At 36.1% G+C, this 23,763-nt stretch overlaps 1 protein-coding gene across 1 annotated transcript in view; it reads right to left on the minus strand.

Moving 5' to 3' along the window:
• The window catches only part of LOC125259489 (NLR family CARD domain-containing protein 3-like), a 39,452-nt gene extending 18,885 nt beyond the window's left edge, over positions 1 to 20,567 (minus strand). The window contains exons 1-8 of the mRNA XM_048177139.1: positions 20,545 to 20,567; positions 18,014 to 18,118; positions 15,633 to 15,737; positions 13,230 to 13,334; positions 12,805 to 12,889; positions 10,426 to 10,621; positions 8,501 to 10,331; positions 5,563 to 5,733 (exon numbers count right to left, since the gene is read on the minus strand). Coding sequence (XP_048033096.1) covers positions 5,563 to 5,733; positions 8,501 to 10,331; positions 10,426 to 10,621; positions 12,805 to 12,889; positions 13,230 to 13,334; positions 15,633 to 15,737; positions 18,014 to 18,118; positions 20,545 to 20,567 — 2,621 coding nt within the window. The remainder of the gene's footprint in view (positions 1 to 5,562; positions 5,734 to 8,500; positions 10,332 to 10,425; positions 10,622 to 12,804; positions 12,890 to 13,229; positions 13,335 to 15,632; positions 15,738 to 18,013; positions 18,119 to 20,544) is intronic.
• Between the last annotated feature and the right edge of the window lie 3,196 nt (positions 20,568 to 23,763).

Raw genomic sequence — 23,763 nt, forward strand, 5'->3', positions numbered from 1 at the left:
ATTTCTCCATATCCTAATTATTGTTAATATGTAATTCATTTTTCCAGGAGCTCATTGCTTCTACCTTCAAGTAAATTGCTTACAGTGTTTGTAAATTAATTGCCTAAATTATTACATTATTTGCTAACTGCATTCTCCTTAAATTGTAATGTTGACATGCATAGGCGCCGATTTATGTTTCTGCCCAGTAACACCCGCCCCACCCCTTTTTTTAAATGTTATAGTTTCATTCTTACAGCTACATTACAATATTAGTATCGTACTACTATTATATTATAGAAAAAATCCGCACTTAGGTTTCGTATTCCCCATTGGTCTTGTGGTAGAATTTGTATTAATAGAGTCAGAGGTTCACCCGTGCTCTATTTATCCGCGGTTCGAATCCGTCCTCGCATAGTTTTTTTTTTCTCATTAAAGTCAAAGAAGTTTATTTATGATTGTATATCAATAACAGGGACAAATTTGTGTGCATTTTGATAGTGACTTCGCTGGAAAGAAGAGTCTGGCGAATCGCCATAGATTGACGCGCATGTATGAAGACTGTACACGAGGATGTTTCATTTGAATTCGACCCAAAACAAGCACATTCTTTTCATGAGTGTTGTCGTGCTCTCGCTGAAATCTGATGATCAGTAACGTTACCTGAAGGTAGCCTACACTGTGTTATTTCGTCATTGAAAGTCAGGTGGTTAAAAGCTGCTGGCAACTTTAAATCCAGGAAAAATCAGTTTCCTGGTTTAAATCAGTTTATGCGTGGTTATTGAAAAAACAAAAAACTTAAGTCACTGAAATAAAGCAAAAAAAAAAATAATATTAAAACTTCTGGGTATTGGAGGTTGTAGACTAGAGTTTTTGCTTCAAAATGAGGTAAAAATTATGCTGCCTGCTTGTTCATATAAAACAATAGAGAGATTTAAATTTTCTAAAACATCTTTGGTCAAGAAACACAGTATGCGTGGAGGCGTGAATCATGATGAATAATGGGTGTTTCTCACCTGAGAAGACAAAAGAATCGCATATAGAGCTCTAATGACCTGCATAAATAATGAGCTCTTTCAGTCAGGTAGGCTGTGAAAAAACCCTCTGTGATCATGTCTCAAGCTCATCATATGGTGTATATCAAACATACAGAAAAAACAGCAATACTGAGAAATATTATTACAATTTAAAATAATGGTATTCTATTATATTCTTTAAAATATAATGCATTTCTGTGATGCAAAGTGTCTGAACAATTATGTTACCTCTATGGCATTTCATATAGGCTTTTAGCTTAAAAGCATGCACATTTGGAGAAATATTGATGGATTCTCATATGTTTTCAATTTTCTATAAAGAGGAGTAATATTTATTCAATATTTGTCATCACTATGAGTGTTGGATACTGTTTTCAATTCATACTTGCAGCCGGAGGGCGCTCTGTGCACTTTTAGTCCACAAATTAATCTAAAGAAGAACAGGAACTAACGGCATGTCTTCTAGAGGTCGCTAACTATGGCTTTAACATCCAGATAAACACTTTTCAAGACAATAAATACACGATTGAGACGATGAATGCATGCATTGACTCAGAATTTGCGTCTGAATAGTGCTGGCTCCGTGGGCGTGGTCGCATTAGCGGATAATGAGCTGAATCACGGACTTCTGACATGGCTCTCTTTTCATACAGATGACATAAACACAGTATTTTTGTTTTCGATTTGACTTACACGATTTAAAACCTGACATTTCAACGTTTTTTAGACAGAAGTCTCGTTTTTTTGTGATTAGTATTCACTAAGTTACAGTTCATTTTCTGAGAACTATCAGATTGGACTTCGTTCAGAGGGAGACAAGAGATCACGCATCATGTTAGTTTTCTTTATTTTACAAAAAGCACAACATTTTGTTTTTACTCTGAGTGTACACAAATAAAAGAAGATATTCCACAGATTAAAATGGTGTATAGCTCTTAATTGTATGTGCAACATTGATGGAGTATTTTGAGTCTCTTTTACACTGGTAAGAAAAAAACCGCGGTGGTCACGCCGGCGTGACTGCCAACCCGAGGGAGTTAAAATAACGTCATAGAAACGGCCTTAAACAATATTAAAAAAATAAGGATATTTTCTGATAGCTGCAATCAATTTTTTACTTGTTAAAATCCATGGAGAATATCTCATAATTTTCCATGGGATCGGCACCTATGTTGACATGCATTCTCTGTAAAGCTGCTTTGAAATGATATGTATTGTGAAAAGCGCTATAAAAATAAATGTGAATTGAATTGAATTGAATACTTTGAAAAAAATTAAGACAGATTTTCCAGAACTTAAAAACATACTGAAAACATCATCTAACATGGGTAGAATTAAAAGAATCAGATTTCATTAGGAATATTTTTGCTTTCACAGTAATCCGATTGAAGTTTCAGTTCATCAGAAGTGAGTCTTTTTTTCTCCATTTTTCTGGCAAATGAAAAGCAAATCGTCTTGACTTAATCTTTAGAGTCAGACTCAAAGCAACTCTTTCCATATTCTCAAAGTCTGGTCCTGTCAAATTAACTAAACTCCCTGTTGTACATATTCTGGAAGCCACAAGTGTTTCAGTGAGTCCAGGAATTGTACAGTCATTGTGTGTTAAATCAAAGCGTGCTCCACATATTAGCAGTATTATATTAGGAGCCAGTGAAGAGATTTAGGGTGCGTTCACACTTGCCATGTTTGGTTCGATTAAAACGAACCCTGGTGCGTTTGCTCTGTTAGTGCGGTTCATTTGAGCATGTGTGAACGCTGCCATCCGAACCCTGGTGCGCACCAAACAAGCGGAGACCGCTGTAAAGATGGGTCTCAGGGTGCTTTCACACCTGTCTCATTTAGTTCAGTTGAATCGTACTAGAGTTCGTTTCCCCCTTTGGCGCGGTTCATTTGGGCAGGTGTGAAAGCAGCAATCGCACTCGGGTACACACCAAAAGCGGACCAAAGGGTGTTTTCACACCTATGGACTGTTTGTTTTGTTCCGAAACAGGGACTAAATTTCTTACAATGTTGCATTTTCTTCTTGGTTCGGTTCGCTTTCACATGGCAACATTTCCAAGCGTACCAAACGTTTATGGAAGTCACATGCGAGTACAACTGTCATCTTACTGGACAGAGTTTTCTCAGCATCTCCATAAATAATGATTGACATGTTCGCTCCATGAGCTTATCGTGTCTGTATTTGTAAATGTTGAGACGTGCGCAAACACTATATTAATGTAGCCATCATTCCTGCTGTTAAATGATATACTACATTCATATTAATGCTGTGGCAAATACAAACGCACACACTCTCTCTGGATGTTGTTGTCTAGTAGGCTGTGTCAGTGTGTCGAGACCATATATGAATGTTATAATGAAGCAGAGCGGGGAAAAGACTTCGACAGGACAGCATTCTCACACGGAGAAGTGCAATTACACAACATTTGGAAGACAGGAAGATGAGACTCTAAAAAGGACAGAATCCTCACGCATATCGGTTTTTCTTGTCACAGTCGTGAGTTTGCCCATGACAGGCATCAGACGCTCATCTCCATGCAACAGATCGTTTGTGTGACGGATGGATTCACGCCACTGTTTTGACTCCTTTACACATTTTATAAGCTCTTCACGAGTTCCCAGCTGGCCATTATTTAATTTTTTTATTTAATTTATTACATTGGGTTCCTCCAGAATGTATTATTTTTACCCAAAGAAGGAGGACAAGGATTAATACATCTTAAAAGTAGAACAGCAGCTTTTCATTTACAGTTTTTGCAAAGAATTCTTAATGGTTCAGTAACTTCCAGCTGGAAAGTTCCGGCTGGAACCATCATATTCAGGCTACACACACACACACACGAGCGCATTTACCTCAGCACACAGCATTGTTGTGATGTTCAGTAAGTTCTCAAAATAGGCAATACGTCATAAAATCCGACCAATTACGTTGTGAATGTATCCCTGTGCCTTTAGGTTCGGTATCTTTTGGTTTGGTGATAAAATTGACAATCTGAATGCTAATCGGACCAAGACTAAATGTTTTTTTTTTTCTTTTTTGGTCCGGACCAAATGAACGAAACAAACCGAACTACAAGTGTGAACGTACCCTTAAAATGTCCTTCTCTTTGTAATTTGAACATATTCCGCACTAAAAACATCCTGATAAAAAAGGCATTCCATTGATATTCAGCTTTTACAAGTCGATAAAGAAAAGATTTCTGTCCATTTTCAAATTTCTGTGATTTTGTAATATTTTACACGCAACTACTTTCCAGCTGGAAGTTACTGAACCATTAAGAATTCTTTGCAAAAACTGTAAATGAAAAACTGCTGTTCTACTTTTAAGATGTATTAATCCTTGTCCTCCTTCTTTGGGTAAAAATAATACATTCTGGAGGAACCCAATGCAATAAAAAATTAAATAATGTTGCTGTTCATGTTTGCCAGCACAGGACATTTCACAAATCCAGATCAGACGATGTTCCACGGTCATGTCCGGAATAAAGAGTAGCCTATCCATGTCACACAGTACAGTTAGGCTGATATTATATGACCCGTGATATAAGATTTTGGCCATACTACCCATCCAAATCATTCATCCCGGTATCATCGTCAGTAGGCTACACTATTTCGGACACCACAAGGTGTCACTGTGGCCTCAATGCTTCGCTCTCACCTAAGCTGAGCTCGATTGCTATGTCTGATGTAAACCACGCCCTCCTCATTACCCTACAGACAAAAGAAATGTAAAAATAAAGAAATGTAAAAATAAAGAAATATAGGAATGAACACATTTGGAAATGAACAAATATAGAAATAAATAAATGAATAAATGTGTAAATAAATAAAAAAATAAATGTGGAAAAAAATTTATATAAAGAGAAATAAGGATATAAATGTCTTTTTTTTTCTTTTCTATGTATATTTATGTATTTTTACTTTTTTAGATTTATTTATTTTTAATTTTGGCACACTTGGGATTCTATAATATGGGAGGCGTACATATTAATGAATGTGACTGTTGTGTCAAAGTCTTATGTTGAGATTCGCCTGTTTTTCAGTGGTGTTTTTCACGCACGAGATTTACATAAGAAGGAGGAAACAATGGTGTTTGAGGCTCACTGTATGTCATTTCCATGTACAGAACTCTTATTATTCAACTATGCCAAGGTAAATTCAATTTTAAATTCTAGGGCACCTTTAATGCATTAACTAACATTAAATAATGAGAACTTATTATAAAGTGTTACCTGTTGTTCTTTATAATTCTTTTGCACTTTAATCTGTTTGAAACATTTTACATTTAAACCCGGTATACTATGACAACACTTTTTTTGCAACTTATTTCAATATCGTAATAATACCGTATACCGTGATAAAAGCTTCAGCCATTATTGCAACATGAAAATTTGATACCGTCACATGCCTAGGCTGGGCATTGAAACAAATTTCACATTGCCATATTGAATAACATGCTAAAACCTAGTCCGAGAGTTGTCATGATTGAAATATATTTAAAAGTAAAAAAATCTAAAAAAAAATCTTCTGTTGTAACACAACTTACCTCAATATCTCCAATTTACACTTTATATTCTTCAGTCCAGCGCAGAGCTGCTTCACTCCTGAATCCTGCAGTTTATTATAATTCATGTTCAGCTCTTTCAGATTAGTATCTGATCCCAGAACTGTAGCCAGAGCTGAACAGCTTTTGTCTGTTAAGTTACAATTATTCAACCTACAAGACAAATAAATTACAATCACAGAATTAGATGGAATTTTTTTTATATACAAATATAAAATATATTTTCCATTATTTAATATAAATATATACTGTATATATAAATTCCATCTTGTATATTATTGATTTGTGATATTTATGACATTGTTGAAAAGTGTTTTGCTCTTCAGAAATTTAAGTTACACTGTGTACATTATCGATTCTATATATTGAGTTGTGGATTCTGAGTTATTTACTTCATTTAATACCTGTGTAGCACAACCAGGTGATTGTCATTAGACTAATTAATTGCTGCTCAAAATGGACTCTGAATGTGTTTGTTACTCACACCCTGACAAAGGCAAAATAAGCGGCAATGTGTAGGTGTGCAGACTGTGCACTTGTCATCTGTTTTAATATTTAGCCATGATGAAATAAAAGCTTTTTAAAGGCCTTTGTAGCGATTCTGTACAGTTATTAATCAATTTATGGGTTAGATATATGAATATAATAAATCATAAACCTTTATGATTAATTATGATGCATATACCGACCCAAGGGGGAATTAAACATATATTGTGAATTAATTACAACTAATTATAATCAAGTACATATATGATTAGTTCTGTTTTAATAATTATTTAGAGAAACTATCAGTTTGTCCAGCAAACCGTAGCTCCTCATAGAATACTACAACGATTATACGGCTAAATAACCTATACACAAGTAGATAACAGATATATACAAAGCGAAAGTAAAGGCAGGAAAGAGAGAGATCATCAAAGAATGGCAAATTACAACAGTTAACCCTTTGAGAGCCAGCACAGAAATCAGTTTAACGAATTTCAATGAAATTAATACTTGCATATAGGTTCACGTCAGTATGCAGTAGCATTTCAGTGTGCGGCTTGGATTGCTGGGTCCTTTCCGAGAGGGTTTCCTTCCGGCGGGTTTTTCAAACGAGGTTTACTGAAGAGCAATATAACGTGAAAATAAAGAAGAGAGTCCATCTCCGGGGGATGGAGCGGGTCGAAAACTTGGCGACAGGACTTGTGCAACGAAGAGACGCGTGTCATGGTGTTTTAAAGACAACAGACCAGAACGCCTCCTTGATAACGTCCGCCAATGATAGTGTTGCAATTTTGGCGGTTTTCCACTTTCCTTTGTCCTGTCTCGCGGCTTGATTTGCATAATTTATGGTATATCAAATCGGGTGTACTTTCTTCATAGTACTATTAAAAATTGAACGATGCATTTGACAGCAATGCAACATACATTAGTGAATAGCTCGGACCCAGAGCTTTACGGAGAGTTCAAACTCAACAGGTGTCCCACATCATCTAAAGAAGATACACTTTATACTCTAATACTATCGTTTAACATGAAAACTAACCTACTACAGTCATTTCTACGCTTCTACACTAGTAACACATACATGCAACAAGCACTACAATGGCAGATACATTCATATTTGCAGGTACAATCATATTTGTGCATACGGTCTTTATGCAGGTCTTTGTGTGTGTGTCTGTGGGTGCGTGTATTTTCTCTTTTATTGCTGTTTGGAATGCGGCCCTAGCTCATAGTAACCTGATCCGTGGTGTCCGCATCCCCTTTGAAGTCGCGAAGGAGATGTTCAGGAATCTATCGAAATAGTCATAAAAAGAGTCTCGTGATCCATTAGTGTCCGCCAGGCCGGAGCCAATGTGAGATTTACAAACCAAAGTTTCCTGAATTGAAAGTTTCCTTGAAATGCAGTTTATGGCGGGATCTGCTCATTTTCGAAACTGTGCAGACCCTACACCTTGGACCATCCTTAATTTTACGAGTTGAACTATCCCTTGCACTCAAAGAGTACGAGACGGAACTCATACCCCGCACAACACTTCTTTTTACATTTTTTTGCTTTGAGATATATATATATATATATATATATAAAATCTGCTGGATGGCCTGGGGCCAGCGTGGAGACGACCCTTGGGACAGTTGACGGAAAGGTCACTTGCCCGATTGGGCCAGTGCTGCATCGTCTACGTACGATGATATCTAATTGTTGTTTTAACAATCTGAAATTATCGAGTATGTCCCTCACTTTACAAAAAAACTAAACAAAAACACACCCATAGAGTGTGCGTATTCACTACATAATGTAGTCTCGGTTAGATGAGTGTGCATACGAATTTATACAGCATAATTTTACTGCGTGATCTAGTCTATAAAAATTCATTTAGAATGCCCCCAAAATTCAAGATAATGTATGTCTTTTATTTTATATCATTTAATACAGTTAACCAACATGAAAAGTGCTGTTTTTATTCTCCAAATATCAGCATGTTTACAAATGTGATATTGATTTTATTCAACAATAAACAAAAAGTTAATAATAAGTGAAAATATGACTTTAAAAAGGTAAAAAAATATATTTAAACTTATTGGAAAAGACAATTTGTCACTGCTGTAAACTGACCACCACACATAATATGAAGAATATCCGAAAACTTTAGGAGTCAGCGGTCCATGGCAGTCCTTAATGTACCAGCACAATAACACGTGTTTGGATGTGTGGACCGCGAGTTGGAAAAGGTTGGGAACCACTGATCTATGTATTGCAATAGATTGTTTTGCCCCCTAAAATTAAAACTACAGAACTAAAACTATTATGAAATTAAGCTTTAAAAATAACATTTTATTGGGAGATATAGTGTAACAACTGATAATATGTATTTTAAGTAGTCTGTTATACCCTAGATGAGACAAAAACGTGACTAAACATTAATGGACTTACAGAGCTCTTCTGGAGGTTTTGATGACTGCCAATAATCTAATGAGACACTCATCTGATTTCTGGAATTTCTGAAGATCAAACTCCTCCAGCTCTTCCTCTGATGTCAACAACACAAAGGCCAAAGCAGACCACTGGGCAGGTGAAAGGTCACCAGATGAGAGACTTCCTTTGCTAAGGTGGGTCTGGATCTCCTTCACCAGAGTTTGGTCGTTCAGTTCATTCAGACAGTAGAACAGATTGATGGATCTCTCTGCAGGCAGATTATCTTCTAATTTCTGCTTGATGTACTGAACTATTTCCTTGTTGCTCTGGTCATTGTCATCTTGCTGTGATAACAGACCCCGTAAGAGTCGTCGATTGGACTGGAGCGACAGACCGAGGAGGAAGCGAAGGAAAAGGTCCAGGTGTCCATTGTCACTCTCGAGCGCCTTGTCCACTGCAGTCTTGAGAAAATCAATCATGGTTTCATTTTTGTTTTTCTGTTCTGTAGACTCATGATCAAACACTCTTGTCTTGTTGATGTCTAGAAACAGATGTGCATAAAGGGCTGCAATAAACTCTTGAATGCTCAAGTGAACAAAGCAGTACATGGTACCAAGAGTGATCCCCGTTTCCTCCTTAAAGATCTGGGTACACATGCCTGTGTACACTGATGCCTTATAGACGTCAATACCACAGGCTTCCAGGTCTGTGTCATAGAAGATCACATTGTTTCTTTCCAGCTGATGAAAGGCCAGTTTCCCCAGTGAAAGGATGGCGTCTTTATCCCAGGAAACATCTGGTGTGTATTCTCCATCATACTTTCGGCGGCTCTGCTGGATCTGAAAGCGGAGAAAGTGTGTGTACATTTGTGTCAGAGTCTTGGGAGTGTCTTCAGTGTTTGATTCCTGCTGTGTTTTAGAGATCTCATCAGCCTGATTGATTTTCACATCATTATTTCTTTTTTCCTCCAGAATGTTCTGGAGAACAGTGGCTGAAATCCAGCAGAAGACTGGGATGTGGCACATGATAAAGAGACTTTTTGATTGTTTAACATGACCAATGATTGTGTTGGCCTGATTCTGATCCGTGAATCTTTTTTTGAAGTACTCCTTCTTTTGTGCGTCACTGAATCCTCGTATCTCTGTCAGCCGGTCGATACAGTCAGGAGGAATCTTACTGGCAGCTGCTGGTCTGGTGGTGATCCAGATGAGAGCAGAAGGAAGCAGATTTCCCTTCATGAGGTTCGTTAGGAGAACATCCAGAGAGGCTGGTGACGATACATCACGCCACGTCTCATTACAATCAAACTTCAGAGGAAGGCGACACTCATCCAATCCATCAAGGATGAACAGGACTTTGAATTGATTCCTTCTTGTAAGGTTCAGTCCTTTTGTCTCTGGGAAAAACTGAGTTATAAGGTCCATCAAACTTAGTGTTTCTTTCTCTTTTAAGTTCATCTCTCTGAATGGAAGAGGAAATATGAATCTGATATCTTGATTTTCTTTTCCTTCAGCCCAGTCCAGAACAAACTTTTGCACAGAGACTGATTTTCCGATGCCAGCGACTCCTTTTGTCAGCACAGTTCGGATCTCCTTGCCTTGTTCAGGAGCTTCAAACAATTGTGTGCATTTAACCTGTATCTCTTGGGATTCATGACGCCTGGAAGCAACTTCAATCTGTCTGACCTCATGTTCAGTATTGACCTGTTCATTGCCACCCTGAGTGATATAGAGATCTGTGTAGATGTTATTCAGAAGTGTGGAGTCACCTTGCTTCGCAATTCCTTCAGACACACATTGATACTTCTTCTTTAGGTCACATTTTAGCTGATGAACGAAGAGCAGCTCATCTAAACACAGGAACAAAAAATAGATAGTTTTAGTCTGAGTTTTCTCTCCTACATTTATAAGTGTCAATCAGACAGATGGTCATGAGTCTCTGACCTTCTAGAGCATCAGCAGCTTCATCTTGCTTCATCTCTCTCAGGTAATGTAGTGTGAGATCAAGAGCTGCTGCTTTGGTACTGCATCTATTCTCATTAAAGTCCTTCACAAAGTGTTGTGTGTTCTCTTTTTGTAATATTTTCTTAAACTTTTTCAGTTCTTTCATCAGAAACATGATTATTTTGCTCTCAAGGTCCTACAAAGTAAGAAAAAAAAGGTACAGAACAACACAACTTAACCAAATCCACATCCATATGTGTTTCAATCTATTTAGATATTAAAAATATTTGTAAAAGAAACCAGTTAAAAACCATAAATTTCAATTAGTTGCCATTTAACACACAAAAAGTACAAAAACAACTTTTTTTTAAATTAACATTTTATTTTATTATTGTCATAATTATCAGCTGGAGTGCCATAGATAGCCACCAGAGGGCAATCCATCCCAGATTATTGCCTGCACTGATCAACCATGATTGCTTACACCTGTGTCTGATCACCTCATTATCCTTGTGTTTCTATGTCTATATAAACCTGATTCATTCAGTCACTCATGGATAGACCTTGCATGTCTGTATGTACTGCACTTTTGAGCCACTTTATCTTGGTTTTCCCCATGTTCTGGGGCCCATTTCAGAAAGGAGGTTAAGTGAAAACTCTGAGTATGTTAACTCTGAAATGAGGGAAACTCTGGGTTTTCTGTTTCAGAAAGGGAGGTATGTCAAACCCGAGAAAGCAGAGTAAGTCAAGCCCGTTTCTGAAAGTGAGGTAACTTATACTCAGAGTCAGTTACCATGGTAACTTACTCTGTGAACCTAACCTGGTCGGGAGCAGGTTTTCTTCGGTAAACCCGGAGTTTCCTTCGGTCTCCTCCCCCTTTTTAAAGTGCAAGTGATGTTTAAATAGTTAACTCATTCATTCACACTGCAAAAATGAGTATTTTTCATCCTATTTCAAGTACAAATATCTAAAAATTCTTAAATCAAGATGGATTTTCTATATAAGAAAATGATATAAGATATTTAGTCTTGTTTTCTGGGGGATCTAAATTAAGTGCATTTTACTTAAGTAAAATTATCAATATCTGCCAGTGTGGTCATAAAAATAATCTTAATGCAAACGGAAAGTATCGGAGTGTCTACCCAGGTGAAAAATAAGTGCAGTAAAATACACTTTATTTTAGTACACTTCCATAATGTACTTAAAGTGCTCTATTTTCGTGCACTTATTTTGTACTTAATATACTAAAAGCTAAAAATCTATTTAAGTAGTAGTGGTATTTAGTATACTTTTGTATATACTGAAGTACAGATATACATTGAATTAGTGTATTTATAGTGTATAACTTTGACACTTTTATTTAGCACCAAAATAATGTACTACAAATGTCTTGCTTGTATTTAAGTTTTTTTTTTTTTTGTAATGCACTCAAGTATACTTTTTTTTTCTCCTGGGTATTACTAAATGCAAATTTACAGTAGCTCCGCCCACCAATGTCAAACCAGGTTAAAATTGACCCATGTTCAAATGGCTGCAGTGGTGTAGTGTAGTGTGTTGGGTGCGAAGAATTAACTTGTGATGTGATTGACTTGGTTCGAATCCGCCTTTTGCCGAATTTTCCCTTTCCCTCGCTATTTTCCCTTTTCCCATCATATATCACATCAGAAAGGCATTTATTTTCAATAAAAATTAAGAAAATTTTCTAAAAGTGGAAGTAAATTGCCTAACGAGTGTTTAATAACGATAAAATCATTTACACTCTTATTATTGCATCCTGCATTATTTTTTTCTTCTTTTTTTTTTTGCATGTGGGATACCATGAAAATAAATATTAGTTCAATAACTTACCATTCTACCAGTTTTCACCTTTGATATTATAACAGTGATAAGAATTAAACTTGCATTGACTCAGAAGTATGCGGTTGTTCTTTTGTCATGTGCTGTTGCCATGGTGAATCGTAAGCACCATTGCTCCATTGATGATGGCTTTTCATAGTCATGGTGCACGCGCTTAACTCTGATCAACCTACTCAGAGTCGACTGAACTAACTCAAATCAGCTGTTCTGAAACTGAAAACTCAGAGTTTCCCATCTCAGAGTAAGTAAACTCAGAGTTCAAGTTTCAACTCAGAGTTGGTTGAACCTCCTTATTGAAACGGGCCCCTGGCTTTTCTTGGATTGTTTTTGTTTGGACTGCCTGTGATTTGACCCTTGCCTGGCTGTTTGACTATGATTGCGGATTACCCACTAATAAACACTACATTTGGATCCTCAACCTTCATGCCACAGAGCAGTTCATTACAATTATAGTATTTTTGCAAGACATGTTTAGTATCCTATTTGTTTGTTAAAAACATTTATGAAAATGAGTTTTCCTACCTGGAAGATCTTTCGGAGTTTGTCATTGAAACTCTTGTGTTTCCTGTGAGTCTGAACATCTGAGTCTAATGTCTCATATTGAAGCCTGTTAGTAAATAAAATAAAATATTGCATTTTCAGTCAAAGTATTAGAGAAATATTTGCAAACTTTTTTTAAAGAAAGAAAACATTAGCTATGTAAGTTCATGCTGTTAAGTGTATAAGTATATTGACGTCTGCATTGACAAGTATTTTATTTTAATATGTTGTGCAGCCGATATGTCAGCACACTAAAATTAAAGGTGAATTACAAAATATATAATTATAACTCAAATCATTTCAATGATTTTGCTGAGGCTCCCTTTAGGTATTTATAGCACTGTTTTTTGCAAATTGGAATGATAAAGTTTCATGATAAACATAACTCTAAAAAACACATGAAATACCTTTTGTTAGTTGATGGTTTTCTCTCACTGAAATATGGTCCTTTCTCTTTTGACCGGTCACTCTTCAGAGACACAGAGCTGGACACATGTGAACCTGATCTTTCACTAATAACACAAAGAGCAGAAAGATAAAACACTTTACTACAGGAGATACTTCAGGTTTCATGTTTAATTAAGCCCAGTTTAACACAAAGAAATTCCTGATCCAAGACCTGAATAACTGGCCAGATTAAAACAAATTAAATCTCTTGAGTAAATAAACACTGTTGACAGCAGTAGCCAGATGATTATCATAGAGACTAACATACATAAAATACTAAAACTAAAAATCTCATCTAGTATCTGTAATACTGAATAATTTAACAGTGTGCAGTATTTTACAAATATCTAATTATTTAGATTGTAAAAGTGTGGTGATTTCTGGTGTTTATTCTTCATCATTTCCAGCTATTTGTTTTTTATTGTTTTTATTTTATTATTTTTCTTGTTTTAGTAATTCCCAGTGGCCATCAAGTGTGATGTTAAAATGATTTGTTCACAGTCCCAAAACATCTACAGTCATGTACAGGTGCTGGTCATATAATTAGAATATCGTGAAAAAGTTCATTTTTTTATTGTAAATTATTTTAAAAAATGAAACTTTCATTTATACTAGATTCCCTACATGTAAAGTAAAACATTTCAAAAGTTTTTTTTTTTTTTTTTTTTTTAATTTGTTGATTAGAGCATACTAATAAGCTAATAAGTCCAAAATCCAGTATCTCAAAATATTAGAATATTTACATTTGAGTTTCATTAAATGACCATCCCTACAGTATAAATTCCGGGTATCTCTTGTTCTTTGAAACCACACTAATGGGGAAGACTGCTGACTTGGCAATGGTCCAGGAGACAATCATTGACACCCTCCACAAAGAGAGTAAGTGACAGAAGGTCATTACTGAATGGGGTGGCTGTTTACAGAGTGATGTATTAAAGCATATTAAATGCAAAGTTGACTGGAAGGAAGAAATTGGGTAGGCAAAGGTGCACAAGCAACAGGGATGACCGCAAGCTTGAGAATACTGTCAAGTAAAGCCGATTCAAACACTTGGGAGAGCTTCACAATGAGTCAAATTAAGCCGGAGTCAGCGCATCAAGAGTCACCACACTCAGACATCTTCAGGAAAAGGACTACCAAGCCACTTCTGAAACAGAAACAACGTCAGAAGCATCTTACCTGGGCTAAGGAGAAAAAGAACTGGACAGTGAACAGTGGTCAAAAGTCCTCTTTTCAGATAAAAGTAAATTTTGCATTTCATGTTGAAATCATGGTCCCAGAGTCTGAAGGAAGACTGGAGAGGCACAGAATCCAAGCTGCTTGAAGTCTAGTGTGAAGTTTCTGAAGTCAGTAATGATTTGGGGGCCGTGACGTCTGCTGGTGTTGGTCCATTGTGTTTTATCAAGTGCAAAGTCAATGCAGCTATCTTCCAGGAGGTTTTGGAGCACTTTATGCTTCCATCTGCTGACAAGCTTTATGGAGATGCTGATTTCCTTTTCCAGCAGGACTTTAGCACCTGCCCACAGTGCAAAAACCACTTCCAAGTGGTTTGCTGACCATGATATTACTGTGCTTTATTGGCCAGCCAACATGCCTGACCCCTGAATCTATGGGATATTTTCAAGAGAAAGATGAGAAACAGTCGATCCAACAATATACAGATGATCTGAAGGCTCAATAGTGCCTCAGCAGCGCCACAGGCTGATCACTTCCATGTCACACTTCACTGATGCTGTAATTTGTGCTAGGAGCAAGTCACTTGCTGTAATATGTGCTGCCGACCAAGTATTGAGTGTACAAATGAACATACTTTAAAGAACTTGAACTTTTCTGTTTTGCAAATCCATTTTTTGATTGATCTTAGGAAATATTCTAATATTTTGAGATACTGGATTTTGGACTTTCATGAGCTGTACGCTCTAATCATCAAAATTTAAAAAAAAAAACTTTTGAAATGTTTTACTTTACATGTAGGGAATCTAGAATGTATGAAAGTTTCATTTTTAAAAATAATTTACAATAAAAAAAATGAACTTTTTCATGATATTCTAATTATATGACCAGCACCTGTAGAAGCTCTGTACGTTATTTAGTTATTAACTGTGACATTGTCTATAAAGCCCTGTTTGACATGTATATTTGACTTGTTCTAATTAAAGTTTCCTCATTATTTACATTCACTATCCACTAAACAAGCACCTTTAAACTGTAATGAAATACACTTTAATCAGGGTTTGTACAGGACTATATGGTACATTAAACATTTTGCTGAGGCTCCCTTTAGGTATTTATAGCACTGTTTTTTGCAAATTGGAATGATAAAGTTTCATGATAAACATAACTCTAAAAAACACATGAAATACCTTTTGTTAGTTGATGGTTTTCTCTCACTGAAGTTTGGTCCTTTCTCTTTTGACCGGTCACTCTTCAGAGACACAGAGCTGGACACATGTGAACCTGATCTTTCACTAATGACACAAAGAGCAGAAAGATAAAACACTACAGGAGATACTTCAGGATTCATGTTTAATTAGGCCCAATTTAACACAAAGAAATTCCTGATCCAAGACCTGAATAACTGGCCAGATTAAAACAAATTAAATCTCTTGAGTAAATAAACACTGTTGACAGCAGTAGCCAGATGATTATCATACAGACTAACATACATAAAATACTAAAACTAAAAATCTCATCTAGTATCTGTAATACTGAATAATTTAACAGTGTGCAGTATTTTACAAATATCTAATTATTTAGATTGTAAAAGTGTGGTGATTTCTGGTGTTTATTCATCATTTCCAGCTATTTGTTTTTTATTTTATTATTTTTCTTGTTTTAGTAATTCCCAGTGGCCATCAAGTGTGATGTTAAAATGATTTGTTCACAGTCCCAAAACATCTACAGTCATGTACAGGCGCTGGTCATATAATTAGAATATCGTGTAAAAGTTCATTTTTTAATTGTAAATTATTTTAAAAAATGAAACTTTCATTTATACTAGATTCCCTACATGTAAAGTAAAACATTTCAAAAGTTTTTTTTTTTTTTTTTTTTTTTAATTTGTTGATTAGAGCATACAGCTAATAAGTCCAAAATCCAGTATCTCAAAATATTAGAATATTTACATTTGAGTTTCATTAAATGACCATCCCTACAGTATAAATTCTGGGTATCTCTTGTTCTTTGAAACCACACTAATGGGAAGACTGCTGACTTGGCAATGGTCCAGGAGACAATCATTGACACCCTCCACAAAGAGAGTAAGTCACAGAAGGCCATTACTGAATGGGGTGGCTGTTTACAGAGTGATGTATCAAAGCATATTAAATGCAAAGTTGACTGGAAGGAAGAAATTGGGTAGGCAAAGGTGCACAAGCAACAGGGATGACCGCAAGCTTGAGAATACTGTCAAGTAAAGCCGATTAAAACACTTGGGAGAGCTTCACAATGAGTCAAATTAAGCCGGAGTCAGCGCATCAAGAGTCACCACACTCAGACATCTTCAGGAAAAGGACTACAAAGCCACTTCTGAAACAGAAACAACGTCAGAAGCATCTTACCTGGGCTAAGGAGAAAAAGAACTGGACAGTGAACAGTGGTCGAAAGTCCTCTTTTCAGATAAAAGTAAATTTTGCATTTCATGTTGAAATCATGGTCCCAGAGTCTGAAGGAAGACTGGAGAGGCACAGAATCCAAGCTGCTTGAAGTCTAGTGTGAAGTTTCTGAAGTCAGTAATGATTTGGGGGGCCGTGACGTCTGCTGGTGTTGGTCCATTGTGTTTTATCAAGTGCAAAGTCAATGCAGCTATCTTCCAGGAGGTTTTGGAGCACTTTATGCTTCCATCTGCTGACAAGCTTTATGGAGATGCTGATTTCCTTTTCCAGCAGGACTTTAGCACCTGCCCACAGTGCAAAAACCACTTCCAAGTGGTTTGCTGACCATGATATTACTGTGCTTTATTGGCCAGCCAACATGCCTGACCCCTGAATCTATGGGATATTTTCAAGAGAAAGATGAGAAACAGTCGATCCAACAATATACAGATGATCTGAAGGCTCAATAGTGCCTCAGCAGCGCCACAGGCTGATCACTTCCATGTCACACTTCACTGATGCTGTAATTTGTGCTAGGAGCAAGTCACTTGCTGTAATATGTGCTGCCGACCAAGTATTGAGTGTACAAATGAACATACTTTAAAGAACTTGAACTTTTCTGTTTTGCAAATCCATTTTTTGATTGATCTTAGGAAATATTCTAATATTTTGAGATATTGGATTTTGGACTTTCATGAGCTGTACGCTCTAATCATCAAAATTTAAAAAAAAAACTTTTGAAATGTTTTACTTTACATGTAGGGAATCTAGAATGTATGAAAGTTTCATTTTTAAAAATAATTTACAATAAAAAAAATGAACTTTTTCATGATATTCTAATTATATGACCAGCACCTGTAGAAGCTCTGTACGTTATTTAGTTATTAACTGTGACATTGTCTATAAAGCCCTGTTTGACATGTATATTTGACTTGTTCTAATTAAAGTTTCCTCATTATTTACATTCACTATCCACTAAACAAGCACCTTTAAACTGTAATGAAATACACTTTAATCAGGGTTTGTACAGGACTATATGGTACATTAAACATTTTGCTGAGGCTCCCTTTAGGTATTTATAGCACTGTTTTTTGCAAATTGGAATGATAAAGTTTCATGATAAACATAACTCTAAAAAACACATGAAATACCTTTTGTTAGTTGATGGTTTTCTCTCACTGAAGTTTGGTCCTTTCTCTTTTGACCGGTCACTCTTCAGAGACACAGAGCTGGACACATGTGAACCTGATCTTTCACTAATGACACAAAGAGCAGAAAGATAAAACACTACAGGAGATACTTCAGGATTCATGTTTAATTAGGCCCAATTTAACACAAAGAAATTCCTGATCCAAGACCTGAATAACTGGCCAGATTAAAACAAATTAAATCTCTTGAGTAAATAAACACTGTTGACAGCAGTAGCCAGATGATTATCATACAGACTAACATACATAAAATACTAAAACTAAAAATCTCATCTAGTATCTGTAATACTGAATAATTTAACAGTGTGCAGTATTTTACAAATATCTAATTATTTAGATTGTAAAAGTGTGGTGATTTCTGGTGTTTATTCATCATTTCCAGCTATTTGTTTTTTATTTTATTATTTTTCTTGTTTTAGTAATTCCCAGTGGCCATCAAGTGTGATGTTAAAATGATTTGTTCACAGTCCCAAAACATCTACAGTCATGTACAGGTGCTGGTCATATAATTAGAATATCGTGTAAAAGTTCATTTTTTAATTGTAAATTATTTTAAAAAATGAAACTTTCATTTATACTAGATTCCCTACATGTAAAGTAAAACATTTCAAAAGTTTTTTTTTTTTTTTTTTTTAATTTGTTGATTAGAGCATACAGCTAATAAGTCCAAAATCCAGTATCTCAAAATATTAGAATATTTACATTTGAGTTTCATTAAATGACCATCCCTACAGTATAAATTCTGGGTATCTCTTGTTCTTTGAAACCACACTAATGGGGAAGACTGCTGACTTGGCAATGGTCCAGGAGACAATCATTGACACCCTCCACAAAGAGAGTAAGTGACAGAAGGTCATTACTGAATGGGGTGGCTGTTTACAGAGTGATGTATCAAAGCATATTAAATGCAAAGTTGACTGGAAGGAAGAAATTGGGTAGGCAAAGGTGCACAAGCAACAGGGATGACCGCAAGCTTGAGAATACTGTCAAGTAAAGCCGATTAAAACACTTGGGAGAGCTTCACAATGAGTCAAATTAAGCCGGAGTCAGCGCATCAAGAGTCACCACACTCAGACATCTTCAGGAAAAGGACTACAAAGCCACTTCTGAAACAGAAACAACGTCAGAAGCATCTTACCTGGGCTAAGGAGAAAAAGAACTGGACAGTGAACAGTGGTCGAAAGTCCTCTTTTCAGATAAAAGTAAATTTTGCATTTCATGTTGAAATCATGGTCCCAGAGTCTGAAGGAAGACTGGAGAGGCACAGAATCCAAGCTGCTTGAAGTCTAGTGTGAAATTTCTGAAGTCAGTAATGATTTGGGGGGCCGTGACATCTGCTGGTGTTGGTCCATTGTGTTTTATCAAGTGCAAAGTCAATGCAGCCATCTTCCAGGAGATTTTGGAGCACTTTATGCTTCCATCTGCTGACAAGCTTTATGGAGATGCTGATTTCCTTTTCCAGCAGGACTTTAGCACCTGCCCACAGTGCAAAAACCACTTCCAAGTGGTTTGCTGACCATGATATTACTGTGCTTTATTGGCCAGCCAACATGCCTGACCCCTGAATCTATGGGATATTTTCAAGAGAAAGATGAGAAACAGTCGATCCAACAATATGAAGATGATCTGAAGGCTCAATAGTGCCTCAGCAGTGCCACAGGCTGATCACTTCCATGCCACACTTCACTGATGCTGAAATTTGTGCTAGGAGCAAGTCATTTGCTGTAATATGTGCTGCCGACCAAGTATTGAGTGTACAAATGAACATACTTTAAAGAACTTGAACTTTTCTGTTTTGAAAATCCACTTTTTGATTGATCTTAGGAAATATTCTAATATTTTGAGATACTGGATTTTGGACTTTCATGAGCTGTACGCTCTAATCATCAAATTTAAAAAAAAAAAAAAAAAAAAAAAAAAAAAAAACTTTTGAAATGTTTTACTTTACATGTAGGGAATCTAAAATATATGAAAGTTTCATTTTTAAAAAATAATTTACAATAAAAAAATGAACTTTTTCACGATATTCTAATTATATGACCAGCACCTGTAGAAGCTCTGTACGTTATTTAGTTATTAACTGTGACATTGTCTATAAAGCCCTGTTTGACATGTATATTTGACTTGTTCTAATTAAAGTTTCCTCATTATTTACATTCACTATCCACTAAACGAGCACCTTTAAACTGTAATGAAATACACTTTAATCAAGGTTTGTACAGGACTATATGGTACATTAAACATATTTAACTGTGATAAATGTTCCTGTAAATTAAATACGAAACCAGTTTCAAGACATTTTAACCTGTAGCAATCTAGAAACATTCATAGGAAGTTGTAAATTGTTTTGCACAGCATTAGACATGTCAATGGTGAGAGAAAACACTCCTTGTTGATCAGGCTGTTCTTTACAGGACAAACCTGAAACTCCAGTAGTGTTTAAAATGATTGTGTGAAAACAGACGCAGTCTTACCTCTGTTTCTCTGAGAGACTCATCTTAGAGAGAGAGTCCTTTCCTCGCTCCTCTGACATTACTGCAGATAAACTGACACTGAAAACAGCTCAGCTCTGGTGTCTCTGTGTCGCTGAAGACCATCAGATGCTCAGCATGACCTGGACATGACAATGAGTGACTGAGATTAATATCAGGATACTTCAGAGGGAGAAATGATGAGGAAAAATAACAACTCATGATCAATGTTGAGTTAATAAAAAATAAAATATGCAACAACTATGTTAAATATTAATGTTGTTAATATGCGTTTATGTCTTCAAAGTAACCATAAACTGCCATTCAATTTTTGGTTTTGGTGAGAAACATTAACATTTTCAACACTAGTTCACAAACTCTAGTTCACAAGTATGGTTAAAATATGAGGATGTTTGTTGCTTTATCAAGGTATCCAATATCCATGTAAAACAGCATCCTGCATGGTAAAAATGTGTTTGGATTGAAAAAACAGTCATTCTGCCCAGAACATATAGATCATATGTAGAACAGACTATTTCAATTGAGCTGGTAACTTTATCCATGTTGGTTTTGAAATTTTATTTTGATGATGAATACTGAATTACTCAGGTAAATTATATAGGCATTTCAAAATGGTGAAATTAGACAAAAGTTAGTTTGCATCCCTGATTATTTTGTCGGTAGTTTAACATTTCTACAGTTGTGAAATATTAAATGTTTAGATCTGATTTGATTGGTCATCTCAAATATTCTGACAGTGACATCAGACCGCTGAGGCTCAGATGAGAAGATCTGCTGCTGTGTAATAATACAGCACTAAATTACAGTTAATATTATATTAGGTGATAATTTCACAACCTTTATTATATAGATTCACCTCAGAAAAATACAGAGGGCGGACCTCCGGGAATCTCATGAATATTCATATTTGCTCCGCCTTCTGAAACTAAATCTTCAAACACTGGCTCTGATTCAAAACATTCCCTAACTGGAAATACTGGATTCTCCAAAAAATGCTTTCGACTTCACATTATCACAAAACAACATCCTAAAACTGGAAATAAACCTTTTTAGAAAAAGCATTAATTTCTACAAACCTAATGTCCATAAGACTGTTTGTTTTAGTAATTCCTGGCTGTTTCTTGATCGTTTGTTATAATTTACAACAGGTATAAGTTATAACTTATGTTAGGCTATAACTGAACATATCATGTTAATAATCATAATCATAATCACACGAACTCATATGAAATCCGTTCATATTCCTCAAATAACTGTAATGGTGTCAGTATTAAAGCTTACTTCAGCAGTACAGACGGTCTTGTCCTGCAGGAACAGAATCCAGAAGTCTCTGAAACACTTTCAGTTTGAGACTCACCTGTGCTCCTGTTTGTCACGTGATTCAATCTGTGTTAAAGAGATTCTGCTTCATCTTCTGCTGTTTTCATCTGAAGAAAGCAGTGTCACGTGGTACACCTGTCAAGTCAAGTCAAGTCACCTTCATTTATATAGCGCTTTTTACAATGCAGATTGTGTCAAAGCAGCTTTACATTGATAATTGGTATATAATTTTTCCTTTTAAAGAATAGTGTCAATGCAGGCAGATCAAAAGCACTGTTGAATAAATGTCAAGAATACTGTTGAATATCAAATGTCAAGTTAAATTAAATTAAATTAAATTAGGGCTGCACGATTAATCGTATTTTATCACGATAACGATATCTGCTTCTCTCGATTGATTTTAAATAATCGTCACGATATTGGCCCGCTCTATGAAAATGAACATAATTTGGAAATATTGGAAGTAATATTAGGAATTTCGCTGTTTTATCTTTTGAAGTTCCTAAAGGTTTTACCAGTTTTCATAATGTTGATCAGCTAGAAATGATTTTTCTTTGCTTTACGAATTTGCCGGGCAATTTGAATCTAGTTTGTCTTATTGCAAACGAATTGTGTTGCTTTAAAATCTAATGTGAATACATATTACAAAGCGCTCACCAAAACCATGTTTTGTATTGATTTACCATCTAACGAAGTTATCATAGTTGGTTAAATTTAAGTCTTTGTGCCACCTACAGGCCTTTTGGGTGAAGTGTAGGTTGGTAAAGAACTTGCAAAATAGCCATAGTTACATTACTCTTTTGATAGAATAAACATGATTAATAATCGTGATTATAATTTTGAGGAACTGTGGCACTGGCTGTCGTGCCGATGATGTCTTCACAATGGATGATCTAGTCGACTCGATCTCTGCTGATACAGGGCTGCGTTGTGGTCGTGTCAAGGCGCCGGTCCTCGGTCTCATCTGGATACGGCCCCGAATCCGGTTGGCTACGGTAAACCTCGGGATAAACAGAAAGACTAATATTGGCGTAGATGCCATTCTTCTTCTGATGTAACAAGTACATCTGGTGTTATAGGAAGTGTTCCCGGTTCCGGCTGAACTAATTTATGCAGCCTAATAATCCTTTAACGGATTTTAAAATATAAATATATAATGTGTTATGTGTATGCCAGGTTAAAGAGATGCGTTTTTAGTCTAGATTTAAACTGACAGAGTGTGTCTGCATCCCGAACAATGCTAGGAAGATTGTTCCACAGTTTAGGTGCCAAATAGGAGAAGGATCTACCACCTGCAGTTGATTTCGATATTCTAGGTATTATCAGCTGGCCTGAATTCTGAGATCGCAATAAACGTGAAGGACTATAATGCATTAAGAGCTCGCTCAGGTACTGGGGGGCTAAACCATTTAGTGCTTTGTAAGTAATTAGCAAGATTTTAAAATCTATACGATGTTTAACAGGAAGCCAATGCAGTGACGACAGAACTGGGCTAATATGGTCATACTTCCTGGTTCTAGTAAGAACTCTAGCTGCTGCATTTTGTACGAGCTGTAGTTTATTTATCAAGCGGGAGGAACAACCACCCAGTAGAGCGTTACAGTAATCTAGCCTTGAGGTCATGAACGCATGAACTAACTGTTCTGCATTCTTCATTGAGAGCATATGTCATAGTTTAGATATATTTTTAAGATGGAAGAATGCGGTTTTACAGATGCTAGTAACATGGCCTTCAAATGAAAGATTGGTATCAAAGAGCACACCCAGGTTCCTAGCTGACGATGAAGACTTAACAGAGCAGCCATCAAGTGTTAGACAATATTCTAGGTTATTACGTGAAGAAGTTTTTGGTCCAAAAATTAGAATCTCTGTTTTTTCTGA

The sequence above is a fragment of the Megalobrama amblycephala genome, linkage group LG23 (assembly GCF_018812025.1).
Source record: "Megalobrama amblycephala isolate DHTTF-2021 linkage group LG23, ASM1881202v1, whole genome shotgun sequence".
NCBI lineage: Eukaryota > Metazoa > Chordata > Actinopteri > Cypriniformes > Xenocyprididae > Megalobrama > Megalobrama amblycephala.